The sequence below is a fragment of the Macaca thibetana genome, chromosome 2 (assembly GCF_024542745.1).
Source record: "Macaca thibetana thibetana isolate TM-01 chromosome 2, ASM2454274v1, whole genome shotgun sequence".
Classification (NCBI taxonomy): Eukaryota; Metazoa; Chordata; class Mammalia; order Primates; family Cercopithecidae; genus Macaca; species Macaca thibetana.
The window spans coordinates 56,847,877-56,866,644 of record NC_065579.1 but is presented as its reverse complement, the minus strand read 5'-3'; the positions used below and the strand labels follow the sequence as shown (position 1 = coordinate 56,866,644).

The following is an 18,768-nucleotide window of genomic DNA, read 5'->3' as shown; positions in this document are numbered from 1 at the left end:
AGTGTTCTCGTTGTTCAATTCCCACCTATGAGTGAGAACACGTGGTGTTTGGTTTTCTGTCCTTGCGAAAGTTTACTCAGAATGATGGTTTCCAGCTTCATCCATGTCCCTACAAAGGACATGAACTCATGCTTTTTTATGGCTGCATAGTATTCCATGGTGTATATGTGCCACATTTTCTTAATCCAGTCTATCATTGATGGACATTTGGGTTGGTTCCAAGTCTTTGCTATTGTGAATTGTGCCGGAGTAAACATATGCGTGCATGTGTCTTTATAGCAGCATGATTTATAATCCTTTGGGTATATACCCAGTAATGGGATGGTGGGGTCAAATGGTATTTCTAGTTCCAGATCCTTGAGGAATTGCCACACTGTCTTCCCATGATGTACTTATTTCACACTGTATGCCTATATCAAAATATCTCATGTACCTCATAAATACATGTACCTACTATGTACCCACAAAATTAAATAATAAAATAATAAAAATACTTTCACATCTACTTATCTATAAAAAACTATTTCATTACTTTTCAGGGGACAGGTGGTTTTTGATTACATGAGAATTTCTTTAGTGGTGATTTATGAGATTTTGGTGTACCCTTCACCTAAGCAGTGTACACTATGCCCAATGTGTACTCTTTTATCCCATCCCCCTCTCCCTCCTTTCCCCCAAATCCCCAAAGTCCATTATATCATTCTTATGGCTTTGCATCTTCATAGTTTACCTCCCACTTATAAGTGAGAACACAAGATATTTGGTTTTCCATTCCTGAGTTACTTCACTTAGAATAATGGTCTTCAACTCCATCCAAGTTGCTGTAAATGTCATTATTTTGTTTCTTTTCACAGCTGAGTAGTATTCCATGGTGTATATATACCACATTTCCTTTACCCACTCATTGGTTGATGGACATTTGGATTAGTTCCATATTTTTGCAACTGCAAATTTTGCTACTATAAACATGAGTGTGCAAGTGTCTTTTTCATGTAATGACTTCTTTTCCTTTGGGTAGATACCCAGTAGTGGGACTGCTGGATTGAATGGTAGTTCTACTTTTAGTTCTTTAAGGAATCTCCATACTGTTTTCCATATTGGTTGTACTAGTTTACATTCCCACCATCAGGGTAAAGGTATTTCCTTTTCACCACATCCATGCCAACATCTATTATTTTTTTTATTTTTAAATTATGGCCATCTTTGCAGGAGTAAGGTGGTACCTCATTGTGGTTTTAATTTGCATTTATAGTTAGTGACATTGAACATTTTTTCACATGTTTGTTGGCCATTTGTCATACACATGTACTTCTTTGTAAATGTATGAAGCAATATGTTACAGTAAAAAATTAAATAGAGCTTGACTATTTTGCCTCTGGGACAAAAGCTCATAATGTAACACTATCACCAACTCCAAATAGAATTTTGATGAGGTCAGAGTTAAAGCAGACATTCTCTTTCCATGGGAGAGTAAACAGAAGGAAATAACAGGGATGATTCATTTGGCATAAGACCATCTCTTGATCACTATTCCTTACACAGTACATATCACTCTGGATGACATGAATTATCAGATTCCTATGGAAATTATCAGATTCCCTAAAATTTCTCCCCACCCCCCGCATGTTAACCAACAATCAGGAGGTAAGCACATTTTTCATTTTACAGAAATGTTGTTCTTGTTTTTAAGTTGTTTGATTAGGTCAGTAACTCTTTCCAAGGCCCTAAATTAAAGAAATTGTCACAGTTTTTCCAGCAACATGCATGAGCAATTTCAGCGAAGTATTATTTGCATCTTGTGAATAAACTGCATTATTTTAATTACCAAAAAGGTATGACTCTTTTTTTCCAAGAATGAGTAACTACTTAGAGATACTTACCCAAGAGATTAAGGCAGCATCTAGTTCTAAAAACTTGGGCCTCAACATACCAAATTTAACTCTTTAAAATAAAATATTGGGAACTCCCAATTTCTCTGATTTTAGATAAAGCAAACAAATGTAGTTCTACATTTTCATTCTGAACCATAAATGCTCTCTATGCATACTCTTTCTGCTGAAAGTATTCAATTGTTTTCCCAGAATCTATAAAACCTCATCAGTAACCTTTACAAATAAAAAAGAAGATTAATTCTTCAGCTGACTATATTGATTTCAGCCTCCCTATAACACTGGGAGACTGAAGGAATAATTCTAATCTTCATGACTCATGTTCAATAGAGAGAAAGGTATGATTTGAGCTTCCCTATAACACTGGGAGACTGAAGGAATAATTGTAATATTCATGACTCATGCTCAATAGAGAGAAAGGTATGATGCCCTTCAGAGAAAGCAAGTCACTGGAGTGACATCTCGTCACATGATAGCCTTTTGTATACTTATAGTATCAAGGTAAAGCAATTCACTGGTCTCTTACATTTTTGCCAGCCTTTCCTGAAAGTATCAGTATGAAATCAAGTGAACAAGAGATGCCTGAAGGAATGTAGTCATCTACTGAAACTAAGATGTAAAATTCTTGAAAAAAAGTAAGTAACATTTCAGGTTTAATTCAATAACCAATTACAAGTACCTTCCTATTTTTTTCTCTGTGCAAATTCTTTTTTTTCGGTTTCTTAGTAACAATCAGGCAAAATTTGTCAAAATATCATTTATGTCCAAGACTAGAACTTCTCTAGTAGTTTCTCCTAAAAACCTTCCCCCGTTTCCCTCCCTCACTCCTCCCCTAGGAAGACAGCATAGGGCTTGAGGTCTTGCAGGAAGCGCCACTGGCAGTAATACCTTATGTAACTTCTCACTTGTCAGGCTTTCTTTACTTAGTGTTCCCAAAATAGGTGTGCAGACCACTGATGGGATGAAGAGCTTAATTTAAGCTCACAGATACACTTACTTTTAATACAAAAGTATATGTTAGAAAAATAAACAACTAGCTAATAAAACCAATGATTTTGTAATTATTATTGGCAAGGATAAGGATAAGTAAAATGGTGACTCGATGTAAAGTTGAAACAGTACTTCATAGTTAAGTGGTACAAAGCCATACCCAATTCATATAGGGCTATGTAACTGGAAACATTTAGGAAGCTTCTGATGCTACCAGTATCTTTGCTCCTCTGTGCCAACCTCAGACAGCATCCTCAGTGATACTTATACCTTCTATTGCTTCCTCTCAGCTAGATATTTCTATGAGTAGCTAACCCTACCTACATTTTTCTAATCTTTAAACAAATACACTAACAAAGACCCTCTCTCACTTCCCTTTCAGCCACAGCTCTTTCTCTTCCCACTCCCCAAATCTTAGACAGTCAGCTACCACTGCTGGCTGACTGCACATTCACACCTCCCTCTCATTTCTCCACACACTCAGCTCAGGTTCCTTGCCCCCGTCCCCCAGCCCCAGTATATAACCGACCTGACGATAAACCCAAGGATAACTTCAATCATTATCTCACTTTATCTTTCAGCAGCATTCAACAGAGTTAACCACCAAATCATCTGCCATTTGCCAAGCTATTACGGTTTCCCTTCTTCTCTGGTATGTTTTACTTTGTTTTGGTCTTTTTCTTTTTTTAGTTTCCTCCGCTGGCTTCTTTTCCCTTTAAGACTGTGAACGCTAGCATTTCTCATGGTCATTCCTCAGGCTCACTACCCTTCTCATTCCATATAGGCTCCCTAAGTAACCTCATCCACTCTCCCAGCTTCAACTATTGTCCATATGCTGATGATTCCCAAATCCATGTCTCCAGTTCAGGTCTCCACTCTGAGCTTCTGACTTGTTTATTTGGCCAACTTGGATGTTCTATAGGAATCTCAATGACAATGCGACCCAAATGGAACTTATCCACTCTCCCTATGTTTCTACTGTAGATGAAGAAGAGCATTCACCTTGCCACCCAAGCCAGAGACCATAGTCCTTGACTTCTGTCCTGAAATGTGCTCATCCAATCAGTCCCCAAGCCTGCGTCCCCAGTATACAGGCAGACCTCTCACCACCTTACCATCATGTCAACAGAGGCCACTGCCATCCCTTGCCTCATCAACTACTACTGGCCTCGGAACTGGTCCCATCCTCACTATCATCTTCATAATACATGAATTTAGCCTCTACATCATCTTAGGATCAGGCCCCCAACAGCCTAGCATGTATAACAAGGCCCCACACAGCTGGTTCCCCAGTGCTGTCTCTCAGATTGCGTTCTAGCTACATGGAGAACATTCCAGCTCTTCAAAATCTCCAATATCTTCTTGCCTTTGGATCTCTACACATACCTGAGACACTCTCTTCCCACAGTCCTGGGCTCACAGCCACTCCTGGGTTAGGTCTCAGCTTAGACACCACTGTGGACTTCCCTATCACGTCACCCACCACCCTTCATTGTAACTCTATTTTAATGTCTGCCTTCCTCTTTCCACTGCACATTGCACGAGCGCAGTGAGCACACGTGTCTCACTCATCACTGCATTTCCAAGAAGTGGCATCATTCTTGGCACAGTGGTTGATACTCAACAACCACTTACTGAACGAGAAATACAGCTATTCAGCCACCAAAAGAAAATGAGGTATCTGTAGGTCCTTAAAGCTAAACTGTCTGAAACAGCAAAAATACCAATTTCACTGAGTATAGTAAACATTATTTTGTTTTGCAACTACCTAAAGAATGCTGTGCAAATGGCCATGAGACTCTACCAGTTTTCAGCATCAAGCCAAGACACACTTTGTTCTGAGATAACTGAATGGTTTCCTGTCTCACAAATAAACTGTCACCCAACAGTTACCTTGCTTACTTCCTTCAAGGCTCTTTTGCAGACTTCATACTTCGGAGAGTCCTTAGGTGTTTTTTGACAGATAGTCTGTAATGAAATAAAGGTGAACAAAATTTATTGATTTATTTTATTCAGTAAAATAAAACCAATGTCCAGCCATATCCTCTTACTCATAGCAAACAATGCCAAACATGGTATTATGGATGAGTATGAGGATAATATTAAAACCCAATTTAAAAACCAGGAAATAATCTTTAAACACAGGATCCAAGTCCATCCAGGGAATGGTTAAGTAAGAAGATAGGTGGGCACCCTGGTTTCAAATCCCAGCTCTGCCCCTTACTAGTTATGCAACCTTGGGCAAGTCACGGACTCTGTCTTTATAAGCCTCTCTTTCCTCATCTGTAAAACTGGGGTGATGCCAAATACATCACAAGGTTGTTACAAGTGTTAATGATAATTTATGTAAAGTTCTTTATGAGTGCCTGGCATACGGTATGCCCTCAATAAATAAGAGTTACTTTAATTATCACCATTGTAATCATTGTTATTAGAGGCAATTATATTTGTAGATGATACATTTTGAATAAAAAGAACAGCCGGGCACAGTGGCAGCACTTTGGGAGGCCAAGACGGGCAGAATGCTTGAGTCCAGGAGTTCAAGACCAGCCAGGGCAATATGGAGAAACCCCATCTCTACAAAAATACCAAAAAAAAGATTATCCAGGCATGGTGGTATGCACCTGTGGTCCCAGCTACTCAGGCGGCTAAGGTGGGAGGGTCACTTGAGCCCAGGAGGTGAAGGTCGGAGTGAGCCGAGATCGCACCATTGCACTCCTGGGTGACAGAGTCTCAAAGAAATAACAACCAACCAACCAAAAAAAAAAAAAAAAAAAAAAAAGGAGCAAGGGAAAAAGAGCCTGCTAGATTTTCTGTGATATATTTATACTGAGAAATTTCATTTGTGAATTTCATTTGTGATAGTAAAATCAAGGTCAAACAGGGTCAATTCCCGGTAAATTTAATTACTTATAACTTTAAAGCTATACACACACATTCAAAGTCCAAGGAACCAATTTAATTATTGAAACTGTTTATTTCAATTAACAAGCTTAACTGAATTTTCAAATGAGGTAAAATTGAAGAGACACTACTTTAAGTACATTTATATTCTGTCTAAATGGCCAGATTTCCACACATGAGAAACAGTTTAGAGCAACAGGCATCAGGCAGAGGTAGAAAGTAGCTGGGGACTAGCAAGTCACTGGTCCCTTAAATATACAGAAGCACCAAGCCAAGCCATCTGAAAGTCAGGCATCGAGATTTTTAACTATGTGCTATGTGAGAAACACAGAACGCACCATCTGTGGAGGTTCTTATAGTTTTTGACTACGACCTACTGTAAGAAATACTTTTACACTGCAACCAGCACACATGCACACATAAATGAACCAGGATTTTATGAAACAGTATTTAACCACTTTATGAGCAATGTACATACGCTCATAATTCAAAAATCAGTTTTATGACCCACTAATGGGTATGAAAGCAGCATGAAAAATACTGGTTTATGTCTCTGAGAGCAGGCATTCGAAGCTGGACTCCATATATTGATATTTTATGTAAAATTCTGTGCATACACAAACTCTCTGGGAAGAAAAGCTATAGCTTTACTCAGAATCTCAATGGGGTCTGTGGCTTAAAAAAAGTTTAAAGCCTACTGAGCAATCAGCATGAATCTCCAACACTGTATAACATAATGTGTTAGATTTTGGAGTCCCATTCTATACAAGTAAATTTCTCAAATTTAAAAAGGCTATAAAAGGCTTGGCGATCATAGCATATATAAAATCTGGAAAACATGTTTAAAATGCATTTCATTTATTTTTATTCTTTTATTTCAATTCTCAAAGAGGAATAAAATGCATTTTCAGAAGAAGAAAAATAATCTGAAAATTCCAAAGTCTAACATTACAAGAAATGTTATATTTACAAAGCACTCACTTCTTGTTTAAAAAAAATAGTCACATTTGAAATAATATTTCCTTATATGGACCAAAGTTTCCTTCTTAAGCCAAAATTTGATTTTGATAACTTAGCAGCATTCTATCTTTAAACATGATAAATACTGATTTCAAAAAAAAAAATCAGAAAGTGAAATGTTCAAAACTGCAAGCTTCCCAAAATGCACACAGGAGGGAAGTTCCCGAATTATAGGAGATGGGTGGAGAAGGTGTAAAGGCAGTAGAACGAGGTGAACTTGAGGAGCACAAGGTGCTGTGAATCCTGAAATATCTGACAAAACCTCTCCAAAACTGCAGCAGTCAGCTAAATGCTCATGATCCCAAGCTTTTACACATTTCAAAATTTCAGCATTTTTAAAGAATATATTTTAGAATTTACAATGGGAAACAGAAGGTGAAATTTACTTTGTAACCTTCATCATAATTTTTAATATATATTTTACTTTAATTAGTAAAAATCAGGTATGTAAAAAGTTGACCTTATATCAACATTATGATCCAATTTTAAAGTAGGATTGTAACAAAATATTTTCTAATTAGATCAAAAAGACACTCTGTGGTCCACTGCTGGGGTGGCCCCTATGTCGAGCCACCCTGTTTTCTCTTCTGCTGCTCTAGCAGCTCCAGTGCAGCCAGTGGCAGACTCTCCTGCCCATAGCCTACCTGTCTTTCCAGCTGCACGTACTACTAGGCAGATTCCACTCACTCTTCCCAGTCATGTCTTGCCATTATTCAAAGTCAAACACTTGCTTTCTTCATGAATGCTGCCTAACACAAGAAGGATGCTGGGCTTTCCTCATTCACTTTGCACAATGATAATACAGGCAATACTAAGCCTTGTCATGCTGAAGAGACACTCATTCCTGTATGAAATGGAAGCCCCAGGGCACCTTGGAACATTATAGATGAAGCGATCTCAGTGATCAGTCTGAGGAATCTTAGGCCCAAAGAGACTGAGTTGCTCAAGGTCACATGCCTAATGGCTTAGCTAGAATTGGAATCCAGGCCTCCTGACATAAAGAAGCCACAACTCTTCCTATTTCAAAAACTGCTGAGTAAGTGGGTGATGAGATCCAGTTTCTTCAGAATGACCACAGACGCCTACATGAAAGATAATTTCCAGAGATACCAGACACAGGTGAGACTTTCCGAACAAACAACACCTTCTCGCTTAATTGGGGGATTTTTAGACCTTTAAATATGCATCAATTTAAGTGGAATAAGAATAATTTTCTTAATCTGATTTAGAGAAGCACAGCTCTCCACAGAGGAAAAAGCCACCATCATGTCTTACATCCATCAGCAGGGGAAGGCGGGTCACCCTCTGCATGGGGAGAATGAGAAAAGAGATCATGGGTAAGTTCCTACAGTCTTCATGGGACTCAATCCTTGACAATACTTCCTTAAAGGATGGATTGGTAGCTCTGAGGGAAAACAAAGAAAAGAGAAACTTCAAAATATGTCCTCCTCAAATTAAGCAGTAAGTAAAAATGTATTACACGATACTGTGATAAATCCATATAGCACCAACTATTTTAAACTATATGAAAACATCAAAAGCACATAATTACACAGGCAAATAGGAATGGCTTGTCTGCCTTTTATATTCGAGGCTGAATATAATAAGATGTGGATTTTACGTAACAGTATTAACAACAAGGCAAAACATGTATGAGCTAGAAATTTATACAAGTGGAAGATAAGCAAATGAAGAACCCATGGTAACATAATGGTGAATATATGGGTCATAAATCAGTATACAGACTAGGTCTTATATCTGATCATATATAAACACATAAAATTAATAAGATCATAAATAATATGTTTTAAGCCACTTCTCCAGCCCTAGACAATGATATAAGAAATTAACAGTTAGACTGGACTTCAGAGGCTTTAGGCCACAAAGATCCTGTTTCTGAGACAGAAAATCTTTTGATCACATCAGTCAAAATATTCCTCTTTTTCTTCTGTTAATGTAAGAAAAGTATTCATGCTGCTATAACATTTTAATGAAACTTAGCAAGATACTGTGACATACATTCTTTCATGTGGAACCACCTACATAACTTTTAAGGAAGGCCAGATAGGGATTCCAGTAAGAAAATGGAATGCAGAAAGGTCCCTACCTCACCAAGTAAATATGACTTAGTAACTGGCAAAGACAGAAGTCAAACGCAGGTTTGTTTGGTTTTTTTTGAGATGGAGTCTTGCTCCGTCACCCAGGCTGGAGTGCAGTGGCACGATCTCGGCTCACTGCAGCCTCCCAGGTTCAAGCGATTCTATGCCTCAGCCTCACGAGTAGCTGGGATTACAGGTGTGCGCCATGACGCCCAGCTAATTTTTGTATCTTTAGTAGAGACAGGGTTTCGTCATGTTGGCCAGGGTAGTCTCGAACTCCTGGTTTCAAGTAATCCACCTGCATCGGCCTCTCAAAGTGGTGACATTACAGGCATGAGCCACTGTGCCCGGCCTCAAACCTAAGTTTTCTAATGTTAAATCTGACACTCTTGTCCCCCCCATCTCTCACTCTCTTACCTCACTTCATCCCATGAGGAGCTCTGTAGAGCGCCACTGCCACTTTCCAAGGCAGGGAGGGTAGGAGGTAGATGGATACTGTACTCCCATGAGGGGAGAAGGAAGCAGCATAGTGGCAATAGAGTCATTTTTTTAAAAATGTTATTTTGAAAATGAAATAATTTTGTTCAAGGCTGCTACTAAAAGCAGGGAGGGGGAGAATGCCAGAATAGCAAAAGAAATGATACATAACATTTCATTTCCATTTTCTCTAATTGAGAAGTTTTAAGTTTCCTTTTACTGACAGCTTTGACAAGATTTTTAGAAAGTTAAAAAAATATATTAAAAAAACTCTAAATTAGTTGTATATTTAAATAACTCAGGTCCCAGTCCCCTCCCTCACCTTCCAAAGGTTCTGATTAAATGGTCTGGGATGGACTCTGGACACTGTATATTTGCTCATTTCCAGGTCCCAAAGTATTTCTAACATACAGCTAGAATTGAAAGCCACTGTTCTAACCTTAAATTCACATCAACTGTGGGCCAGGCACGGTGGCTGATGCCTGTAATCCCAGAACTTTGGGAGGCAGAGACAGGTGGATCATGAGGTCAGGAGATCGAGATCATCCTGGCTAACACGATGAAACCCGGCCTCTACTAAAAATACAAAAAATTAGCCAGGTGTGGTGGCACGCACTTGTAGTCCCAGCTACTCGGGAGGCTGAGACAAGAGAATTGCTTGAACCTAGGATGTGGAAGTTGCAGTGACCCGAGATTGTGCCACTGCACTCCAGCCTGGGCGACAGAGAGAGACTCCATCTGGGTGGGGGGGGGGGGGGGCAGGGGGTTGGAATCACATCAACTCATCAACTACAACAAAGCCCCTGAAAACACAACTACTAATTGCCATGTGAAAGTGCAGATGATGTTATCATTAAGCTAATTTAGATAAAACCTTTAAGAGTCACGCGATGCATAGCAGTACCTAGTGACATTTTTTAAATTCTGCAAAACAAAATGAAACCCAAATTTATCTATAATTCAAGGCCTTGTTTTCAGACATGAACTTGCATTCTCTAACAGTTACAGAGCAACCTCTGTCCCTATAGCAGCCGTTCCCACCGGGGGGTGGTGGAGTGAGGAAGTGATGGGTGTGGTTTTACCCTCAGGGGACCTTCTGCAATGTCTGGGGAGATTTTTGGCATCTAGCAGATGGAAGCCAGGGATGCCCTTAAGCATCTTACCATGCATAGGACAGCCCACCACAAAGACTTATCCAGTCCAAAATGTCAATTGTGCGAACAAACGCTGCTTTATATTAAAAACCTCATTTGGGGTTGGCAGAGTGTGTTTTCCACTCTGGCTATATGAAAATGTCATGAAGATGTGAAGCAAGGGAGCCATCATCAGCCCTTCTCACCAGCTTGGAGGCTTTGACTATTTCTCCAAGCAGCCATAAGTTAGTCATCCTCAACCCCTACTCCTCCATAGGGGTCTCACAAATTGCACAGAAGTTGACCAAAGCTCCATGCTATGGTCATAAATGCCACAGCTCACAGGAGGGGGTGAGAAGGATAACAGCCATTAAGCTCCCAAACTGGGTCTACAGCAGTGCACAACTGTGCTGGAAAACAGCTACTTGTGATAAACAGGACTCTTTAAAATACACATAGGCATTACTGAACAATTGGTGACTCTTTTAAGGATGCAGATGGCATTATGTATCACATCAAAACTCTCAGTAACCTAAAAAGGACAAAAAGAAGTGTCGGGAAATCTAATACTTGAGACTTCTGCTGCATAACTGAAATCTTCAAGAACATTATTTTTTTCTATTGCCTTCCTTCAGAACTTCTCTCCTCTCCTCAATCCTAACTACCCAAGGGGAGGAATAATCAGCAATTTTTGTAAACAATTCATTATCATTGTCAATTGAACGGAGGGAGATTAGAATAGTAGAGAAAACCCCGAATTTTAGCTTCTAGCTCAATCTACTCAAGAATCCCCTCTAGGCCTCAGGGAAACCACTTAATTGCCAGTTAAAAGCTCAGAAAACTGCCGGTTTGGAGTGAGGACCACCTCTGTGTCTTGCAGCAATTAAAAACAAAGAAACAACCAACAAGGACAACATCAAGAACAAACTAAAATTTCATAAGACAGAAAATTCTCTACCCACTAGATTTTTCTACTTAAACACCCTCGCCCTAAAAGTAATGCTCTTAAACATTTCTCCTCAGGGAAATAGACTATCAGAAGGCATTCCTAAATACAATTCAAAAGATCAATTAATTTCAGTCAATGTAGACTAATTAAAACTAGGTTAGACTATTAAAACTGTAGCATTCAACATTGCTTACAACAATTTTTGTAGTGTTCGTTGTTGGTAGACTTCATTTGTGCAGTATTTCACATATGGGTCAAATGTGGATGCTGTGTGTTTTTCCACGATGTCACTTATATCATCTATGAAGATATTATTCTGATGTCTTGCTTCCAACTCTATAAAGAACCTGAAAAACCAAAGGGAAAAAAGTTTACACATCTTTCATACACTCTAACAGATAACAGGTTATCCTCGTGTAATGTTATTACGTGGGGTTTGAAAATTCAACAGTACACAGTACCAACTAAAAAATATTTTTAAAAACTACAAAAATTTTATCTAAGTTTAAATCTATCATATCAACACCTCCTTGAGGATGGGCATTGTGGCTCATGCCTATAATCTCAGCACTTTTGGAGGCTGAGGCAGGAAGATCACTTGAGGCCAGGAGTTCAAGACAAGACAAAACCAAAAAAAAAACCTTCTTATTGCTTCAAGTGTTTGGCTTCAAACACCGATAATCCGAGGCATTGCTCTGCCTTCAGGTACTTTAGGCTAAACGTATTTCACTATTTTTCAAGAATTCTTTATGGGAAGGGGAATGAATGCTTATATATTTTATTTATTAAAAAGTACATGAACAAAACACCTAAATAAATGCTTAAAAAATAAGTCTGAGGCCAGGCATGGTGGCCCACACCTGTAATCCCAGCACTTTCGGAGGCCGAGGCGGGTAGATCACGAGTTGGAGGGATCGAGACCATCCTGGCCAACATGGTGAAATGCCGTCTCCACTAAAAATACAAAAATTAGCCAGGTGTGGTGGCACGTGGCTGTAGTCCCAGCTACTCGGGAGGCTGAGGCAAGAGAATCGCTTGAACCCAGGAGGTGGAGGTTGCAGTGAGCCAAGATCGCGCCACTGCACTCCAGCCTGGCGACAGACTCCGTCTCAATAAAAATTAAAAAACAAAAAACAAAACAACAGTCTGAAATAAATCTAACACTATATGTTAGTCAAAATAAAAATAATCATATTATTTTAAACCTGATAATATACATGGTATTTAAATCCCTCCCTTCCTCCCTCCAATCCCTTCCTTTCTCCCTTCCTCCCTTCATCTCTCTTTCCTTCCTTCCTTCCTTCCTTCCTTCCTTCCTTCCTTCCTTCCTTCCTTCCTCTCTCCCTCCCTCCCTCTCTCTCTCTCTTTCTTGCTTTCCTTTCTTTCTTTTCTTTCTCTCTTTCTTCTGAGAAAGGGCGTCACTCTGTCACCGAGGCTGGAGTGCACTGGCATTATCTCTCACCTCACTGCAATATTTGCTTTCCAGGATCAAGTGATTCTCCTGCCTCAGCCTCCTGAGTAGTTGGGATTACAGGCATGTGCCACCATGCCTGGCTAATTTTTGTATTTTTTAGTAGAGATGGGGTTTCACCATATTGACCGGGCTGGTCTCAAACTCCTGACCTCAACTGATCTACCCACCTTGGCCTCCCAAAGTGTTGGGATTACAGGTGTGAGCCACTACACCCGGCCAGTGTTACCAGATTTAGTGTATAAATAGATAGCAATTTAGGGTCACCTAAATATATACATACAAACAAATGTATGTATCTATAATATACATATATATGATATATATCATTATATATGTCATATAGATAGCCATTGTTTTTCCATTCATCTGCTGATGGAGACTTGGGTAGTTTCTAGTTTTTGGCTACCTGGAATAATGCTGCTATGAACATTTGCATACGAATATCTATTTGTGTGTCTGTTTTCAAGTCTCTGGGGTATATATCTATCGGTGGAATTTTAACCACACTGTGCAGTAGTATGTGTATGGGTGTGGGGGTGTGGGTATCTGTGTGTGTGTGTGTTTGAGAGTGTGTAGAGAAATGATAGCATAATACCTGAACCAAAACAGAAGAAGCTGAATTATATACCAAGGAGAGGTTAGTTCACTAAACAAAATTGAGTAAGAAATGATCCTTTCCCTCCCAACACTCGCAGTGGAGTGGTTGATGGGAGGCATGCAGCCAATTACAATAGAAGATCTATAACACAGGTGTGGCATAATAAAATAATAAGTATTTGGTCTTCATCCCTGGTTCTTGGAACACAGCTCCCAAAATACCTGGAATCTCCAGAGTGATAGCAGTGTCTTTCGTATGCCAGCGAGATGACTGGTAGCTGGGGGCCCTTAGATAGCTTCGGCATGGCTCTCTGCATGCCAGAAAGACCAAGCAAGGATTGCAGGGTTGGAACTTTTAGCCATGCCTGCCTACCTCCAGTCATAAGAGTTTGAGTTCAATTGTCAAGGAACGATGATTTAATCAATTATGGCTACGTAATAGAGCCTCCATCATAACCCTTAACTGATGGGGTTAGGGAGGGACGATGAACACCTTGAGGTGCTGGGAGGATAGCAGGCCCTGAGAGGGACTAGGTGGTCTGCAGTACCTACACCCCCTCCAGCCTTGCCCTGTAACAATCTTTGTATTTGGCTGTTCTTGAGTTGTACCCTATATAATAAACCAGAAATTGTAGAGTACCTTCCTGAGTTCTGTGAATCATTTTAGCAAAGCATCGGGGCCTGAAAGAGTGGTGGATTGTGGAAATCCCCCTGCAACTCCGTAGCCAAGTAGGAGAGAAGTGTGGGTAACCTGGGGACCCAATGTTTGCATCTGCCATCTTAAATGAGGGCAGTTTTGTGGGCTGAAACCTTAAACCTGTGGAGTCTGATGCAAACTCAGGGTGGTTAATGTCGGAACTAAAACTGTAGGACTGGAAATGTAGGACACACAATTGGTGTCTCGAGGGTTAGAGAATTGGTTGATATAAGAAAAAAAATCACACATTTGGTGTCAGAAGTATGGTGAGTAAAAATAAAGAGGCCTACAAAGAAAACTCCAGAGGGCAGAGTAACCACCCTCGAGGTAAGCACAGGTGAGGACACCTGTAAGCTGGATCATCACTGCCAAGGATGACATGACGGGAGCAGGGGAAAGAAGCACAATGGGCAGAGGAAGCAACGTGGGTCTGGTTGGGGAAACTGGGAAGTTCAGTGGAGCTGAGGTATAGACTCTAGGAGGAACAAGGGCATAGAAAGAAGACTGCAGAGCAGGCTTGAGCTCAATTGCAAAGGTTAGACTGCGTGCTGGAAAGTTTGGGATTAATCTGCAGACTATAAGAAACCAGGGGAAGCCAATAAATCACTCAATCCGAGAAAACTGGAGCAGAGCAAGGATGGATTACTAGCAGGGAGGGACAGATGGCAAGCAGGCTGGTTAGGTGGCTAATCTGGGCAAGTCGACAATAAAGCCTAGTAGTGGAAAATCAAGAGAGGACACAGCGTGGGGTAACAATCTGGAGATAAAATTAATAGACTCAAGAAATTCGTTAGATGGGAAGTCAAGGAAGATGCTGAGATTTCTGGTCAAGGCTTCCACCTGGGCAATAAAGTGGGTTCTTAAACTATTAATGAAGACAGAGATTCAGGAAGAGGGGGAAGAAGCAGGAAGAGCTCCATTTAATTTTGCCTTGGAGATGTCTAATGGACAGCTAAAAATACACATCTGTGAGAATTCAGAGCAACGTGAATTCTAGGTACTGTATAGTTGAGACTACTTGATTTCTAGCTGGTTTTCACATAAATATGAAATATTTGTACAATTGTTTTGTAATGCAAATGTATAGAAAATTGTTCAAAGAAAATTGAAAAAAGAAGAAACCATAAAGCCATTATCATGTAATTCTAGGATATAAATATCTTGAGGCAAGTATCTCTTACAATTTGTCTTGAGCTTACACTGTTACCAGCCTGAAGGAATGCAACTATATAACCAAAAACAACAGTAACTTGGCTTTTCTCAATTAAAAGGAAAATTTCATTTATCACTGTAAAAGTTTTGCCAAAGCACAATATTAAAAATAAGGTACTAATTAAATATCTGTTTATGCTACTTACTTCAATATAAACCAAACCACCCATCTTGTATTTTTACAATGACATAATTAAGACATATTTTAAAGCTTTCTATGTTAAATGATCTACTGGTTATTCTGGGAAATTTGCATACTTTACTAAGTGACCTAGCTACAAAAAGACCAAGAAAGTATTTCTAAAACATGAGGTATGATTTCGGGAACCAAGACTGCTGGTGAATCAAATCAAATCTGAAGCAAAAGTAAAAGTATTCTGGTTCCCCGGATGAAACTTGAATGAAATAATTTGGGCCTACTGGGAGGACAACTTTTTAATGGAAATACGTATTTAAGTTCTATGAATTTTTTTCTGGGGTAATACTTTCATTATTTCCTCTTTGTAGTATTACCAAGATGTTCATGTTTTATAACCAATCATGTTATACAACCTTTATCTTTTTTTCCCCCCTAAAGCATTTCCAGTCTCACCCCTAAAGAGAAACCTTCTGTGGACCAGGAAAAGCTGCCTAGAAACATTCTCTCCTAACCAGAAACACAAGTTAGCCCTGTTTGACTGTCAACTCACCATCACAAGGAAACTCACACCCATACTTCAAATAAGTGCTTTAAATGATTGCAGTCTGCCCAGGTGAGCTCCTCAGCTGTGCAGACAATGGTCCTATCAAACATACAAGGCCAACCTCCCAGGAGGTTCAAGATTCAGCTAAAACCCATGTTTGAAAAAAGAGCCTGATGTGGAGCTTGCTTATGGTCTAGTAAGCTTTCTTCTAACATTTTTTAAAACTGCAGGGATTTTTTTTAGGCCTTTTGTGCTTGCTTTATTATGTGATGATCTTAAATGTGGCACTACATTTTTGAGGAAAAAACAAAACCAACAGCGAGCCTGCTTTATGATATGGTCATTATACCCATTTTACAGATAAGAAAACCAAGGCAAAGAGTGCTTAAGTCCCAACTTAAGTTTGAAACCAGAGCCAGACCCTGTGCTTGAACCAAAACACCTGCTGTCTCAGCTCTCAGTAGGGGGCTGATCTTGCCCACCTGTTACTACTGGCCAGCCCTCAACGAAGACATCCAGCAAGAAGAGTAGCAGCTGGAACTGAAAGGAAAGAGCTCATTCTCCAAGAAGATTAATGTTGAATGGTCTCAGCAAATAAATTACAGAAATCAACAGAGTGCAGACGTTCACAGTAAGATCCACGCCACGACAAGATGTGAAGACAACAGACAGGTCTGCAACCATATTAGGTTCAGCCTCCAAGAAAGATAATCAGGAGAACCACAGCCAGCAATGTGCTCTGGTCCTGGCTGACACAGTGTGTTCAAATACTGGTTTACGGGTGCCCTGTGAAGCCCTCTGGGGGTTATTCATTTTGGCCCTCCGATTCTCGCTCCCCTTTTTGCCTCATGAATCCCACTCATCCTTCATGTATCAGATTAAATTTCATCTCTTCCAGGAAGCCTTCCCTGACCCTACTGGGATAGGCTAAGCTCTCTGGTTCTATGACTTCATAAACCCCCATACTTTTTCTTCAGTGTACCTGTATGATGGCAATTAATTCTTTTATAATTTTTGTTTACTTTTGTCTCTCTTGGCAAGGTCTAGAAGATGGGGCCATGTCTGTTGTGTTCACTACTATACATATATACACACACATATATATAGTGTGTGTATATATATATAGTGTGTGTACATACATATAGTGTGTGTGTATGTATATATAGTATGTGTATACACAAACACACACACACACACACACCCAGACCTGGCCACAGTACCTGGAATATAGGAGACAGTCAAATATTTGATAAGTGAATATATAAACAAATGAAATTTATTGTTTTAAATAGAAAATGATAAAGGTGAAACATGTAAAAGAATTTTGTTCTATTATTTTACGAAGAGAGTAATACCCACAAATTGGGTCAGTCTCTGTCTTGCTTTTAAAGTGGTCAGTCTCTACCTTGCTTTTATCACTGATAAGTCAACATATATTTAATTGACCACAAGTTGGTTTCCCAGAACTGCAGTAGGTACAGGAAGGGCCACCTATGAAGACACAAACTCCCAGCACAAGTCTTTACACTTCTTCAATTAGGATTACTAACGTGAGACCAAGTCCAATCTGAGTTTCTTCAACGCCAGCTGCATTTTCTGAAAAACCTGCCAGACCAGCCCCTCCCCTATCCAATTCAGGAGGATGCCAGGGAGGCTAAGCAGCTCAACACTCAGCGTTCTAGCTCTGGAAACACAGGAAAAAAGGAGCTCTGGTTATAATCAATGCCGCTGTCCCGTGCCCTCCTCAGAATGGCATCCTTACAAGGTACTTTTTCTTCATTAATATCCATCTGCCTAAAGCAAACTGAAATCATTCCTGGACGACTCCCTCCCTTAAATGAGCTGTCAATCCAAATGGCTGCATTATCCTACCAGAGAAGGTCATATTCACTTAGGCTGGAGACTTGCAACATACCAGGCAGGTTTCACATGTCTAAGTTGCTGTTATATAATAAAATATCTTCACTAAACAAAGAAATATTCCAGATAAGTGGCAGCAAAGTATGTGCTGCTGGAAATACTTTCCTAATACAGAACGTTCTGTACTCTACCAAAATGAATTTATATCTGCTGCCAGTAAGTGAGATTTGGGGCTTCTTTATTTGGAATTTTTTTGGTGGTCACATTGACACTGAAGGTCGACGTCAGTTTCTTTTGACATACTGGATCAGAGAGAGTAAAAGCATGGCAAGCGCACCGCCATTAACCCATGGCAGGCATCAGTAACTGTCTGGCACTCTGCCTACATGCAGAGTTTACACTCCAGGCAGCCATTAACAACACATCAAAATCAATGCTGAAGAAGACGAAGCTCATCAACGAATCCTTCACCAGAGACTAACAGTGATAGGAAATGTGTTGATTTGACAAAAGTATAGGACAGTTGCTTCTCAATCAGAAAATATCCTACCTACATCCTGATCTGGTAAAGGTCTCAAGAGATTTCCTTTTCAGCAGACTATATGTCTTCTCACATTCTATTTTAGCCTTTTCTTCTGAAATTTTATCTCTGGATTGATAATAAGAGGATAAGAAATTAAAAGTGGTTTGGGACATGAGGGGAAAAAAAAAGCTCTAAACAAAAATGCTCTGGTAGTTCTCGTTCCCATTCTTATAGCTACTGTTTGATCCTTAAAATCTCTAG

At 39.7% G+C, this 18,768-nt stretch overlaps 1 protein-coding gene and 1 long non-coding RNA gene across 2 annotated transcripts in view; one reads left to right on the top strand and one right to left on the bottom strand.

The window, feature by feature from the left end:
* ARHGEF26 (Rho guanine nucleotide exchange factor 26) overlaps positions 1 to 18,768 on the bottom strand; it is a 136,853-nt gene that overhangs the window by 56,241 nt on the left and 61,844 nt on the right. Inside the window, exons 6-8 of the mRNA XM_050778226.1 lie at positions 11,656 to 11,808; positions 8,079 to 8,208; positions 4,773 to 4,847 (exon numbers count right to left, since the gene is read on the bottom strand). Of these exons, the coding sequence (XP_050634183.1) occupies positions 4,773 to 4,847; positions 8,079 to 8,208; positions 11,656 to 11,808 (358 nt within the window). The remainder of the gene's footprint in view (positions 1 to 4,772; positions 4,848 to 8,078; positions 8,209 to 11,655; positions 11,809 to 18,768) is intronic.
* Positions 1,491 to 3,573, top strand: LOC126947512 (uncharacterized). Its single transcript, XR_007723111.1, has 3 exons — positions 1,491 to 1,644; positions 2,427 to 2,524; positions 3,461 to 3,573. It is a non-coding gene; the product is annotated as an uncharacterized LOC126947512 (long non-coding RNA).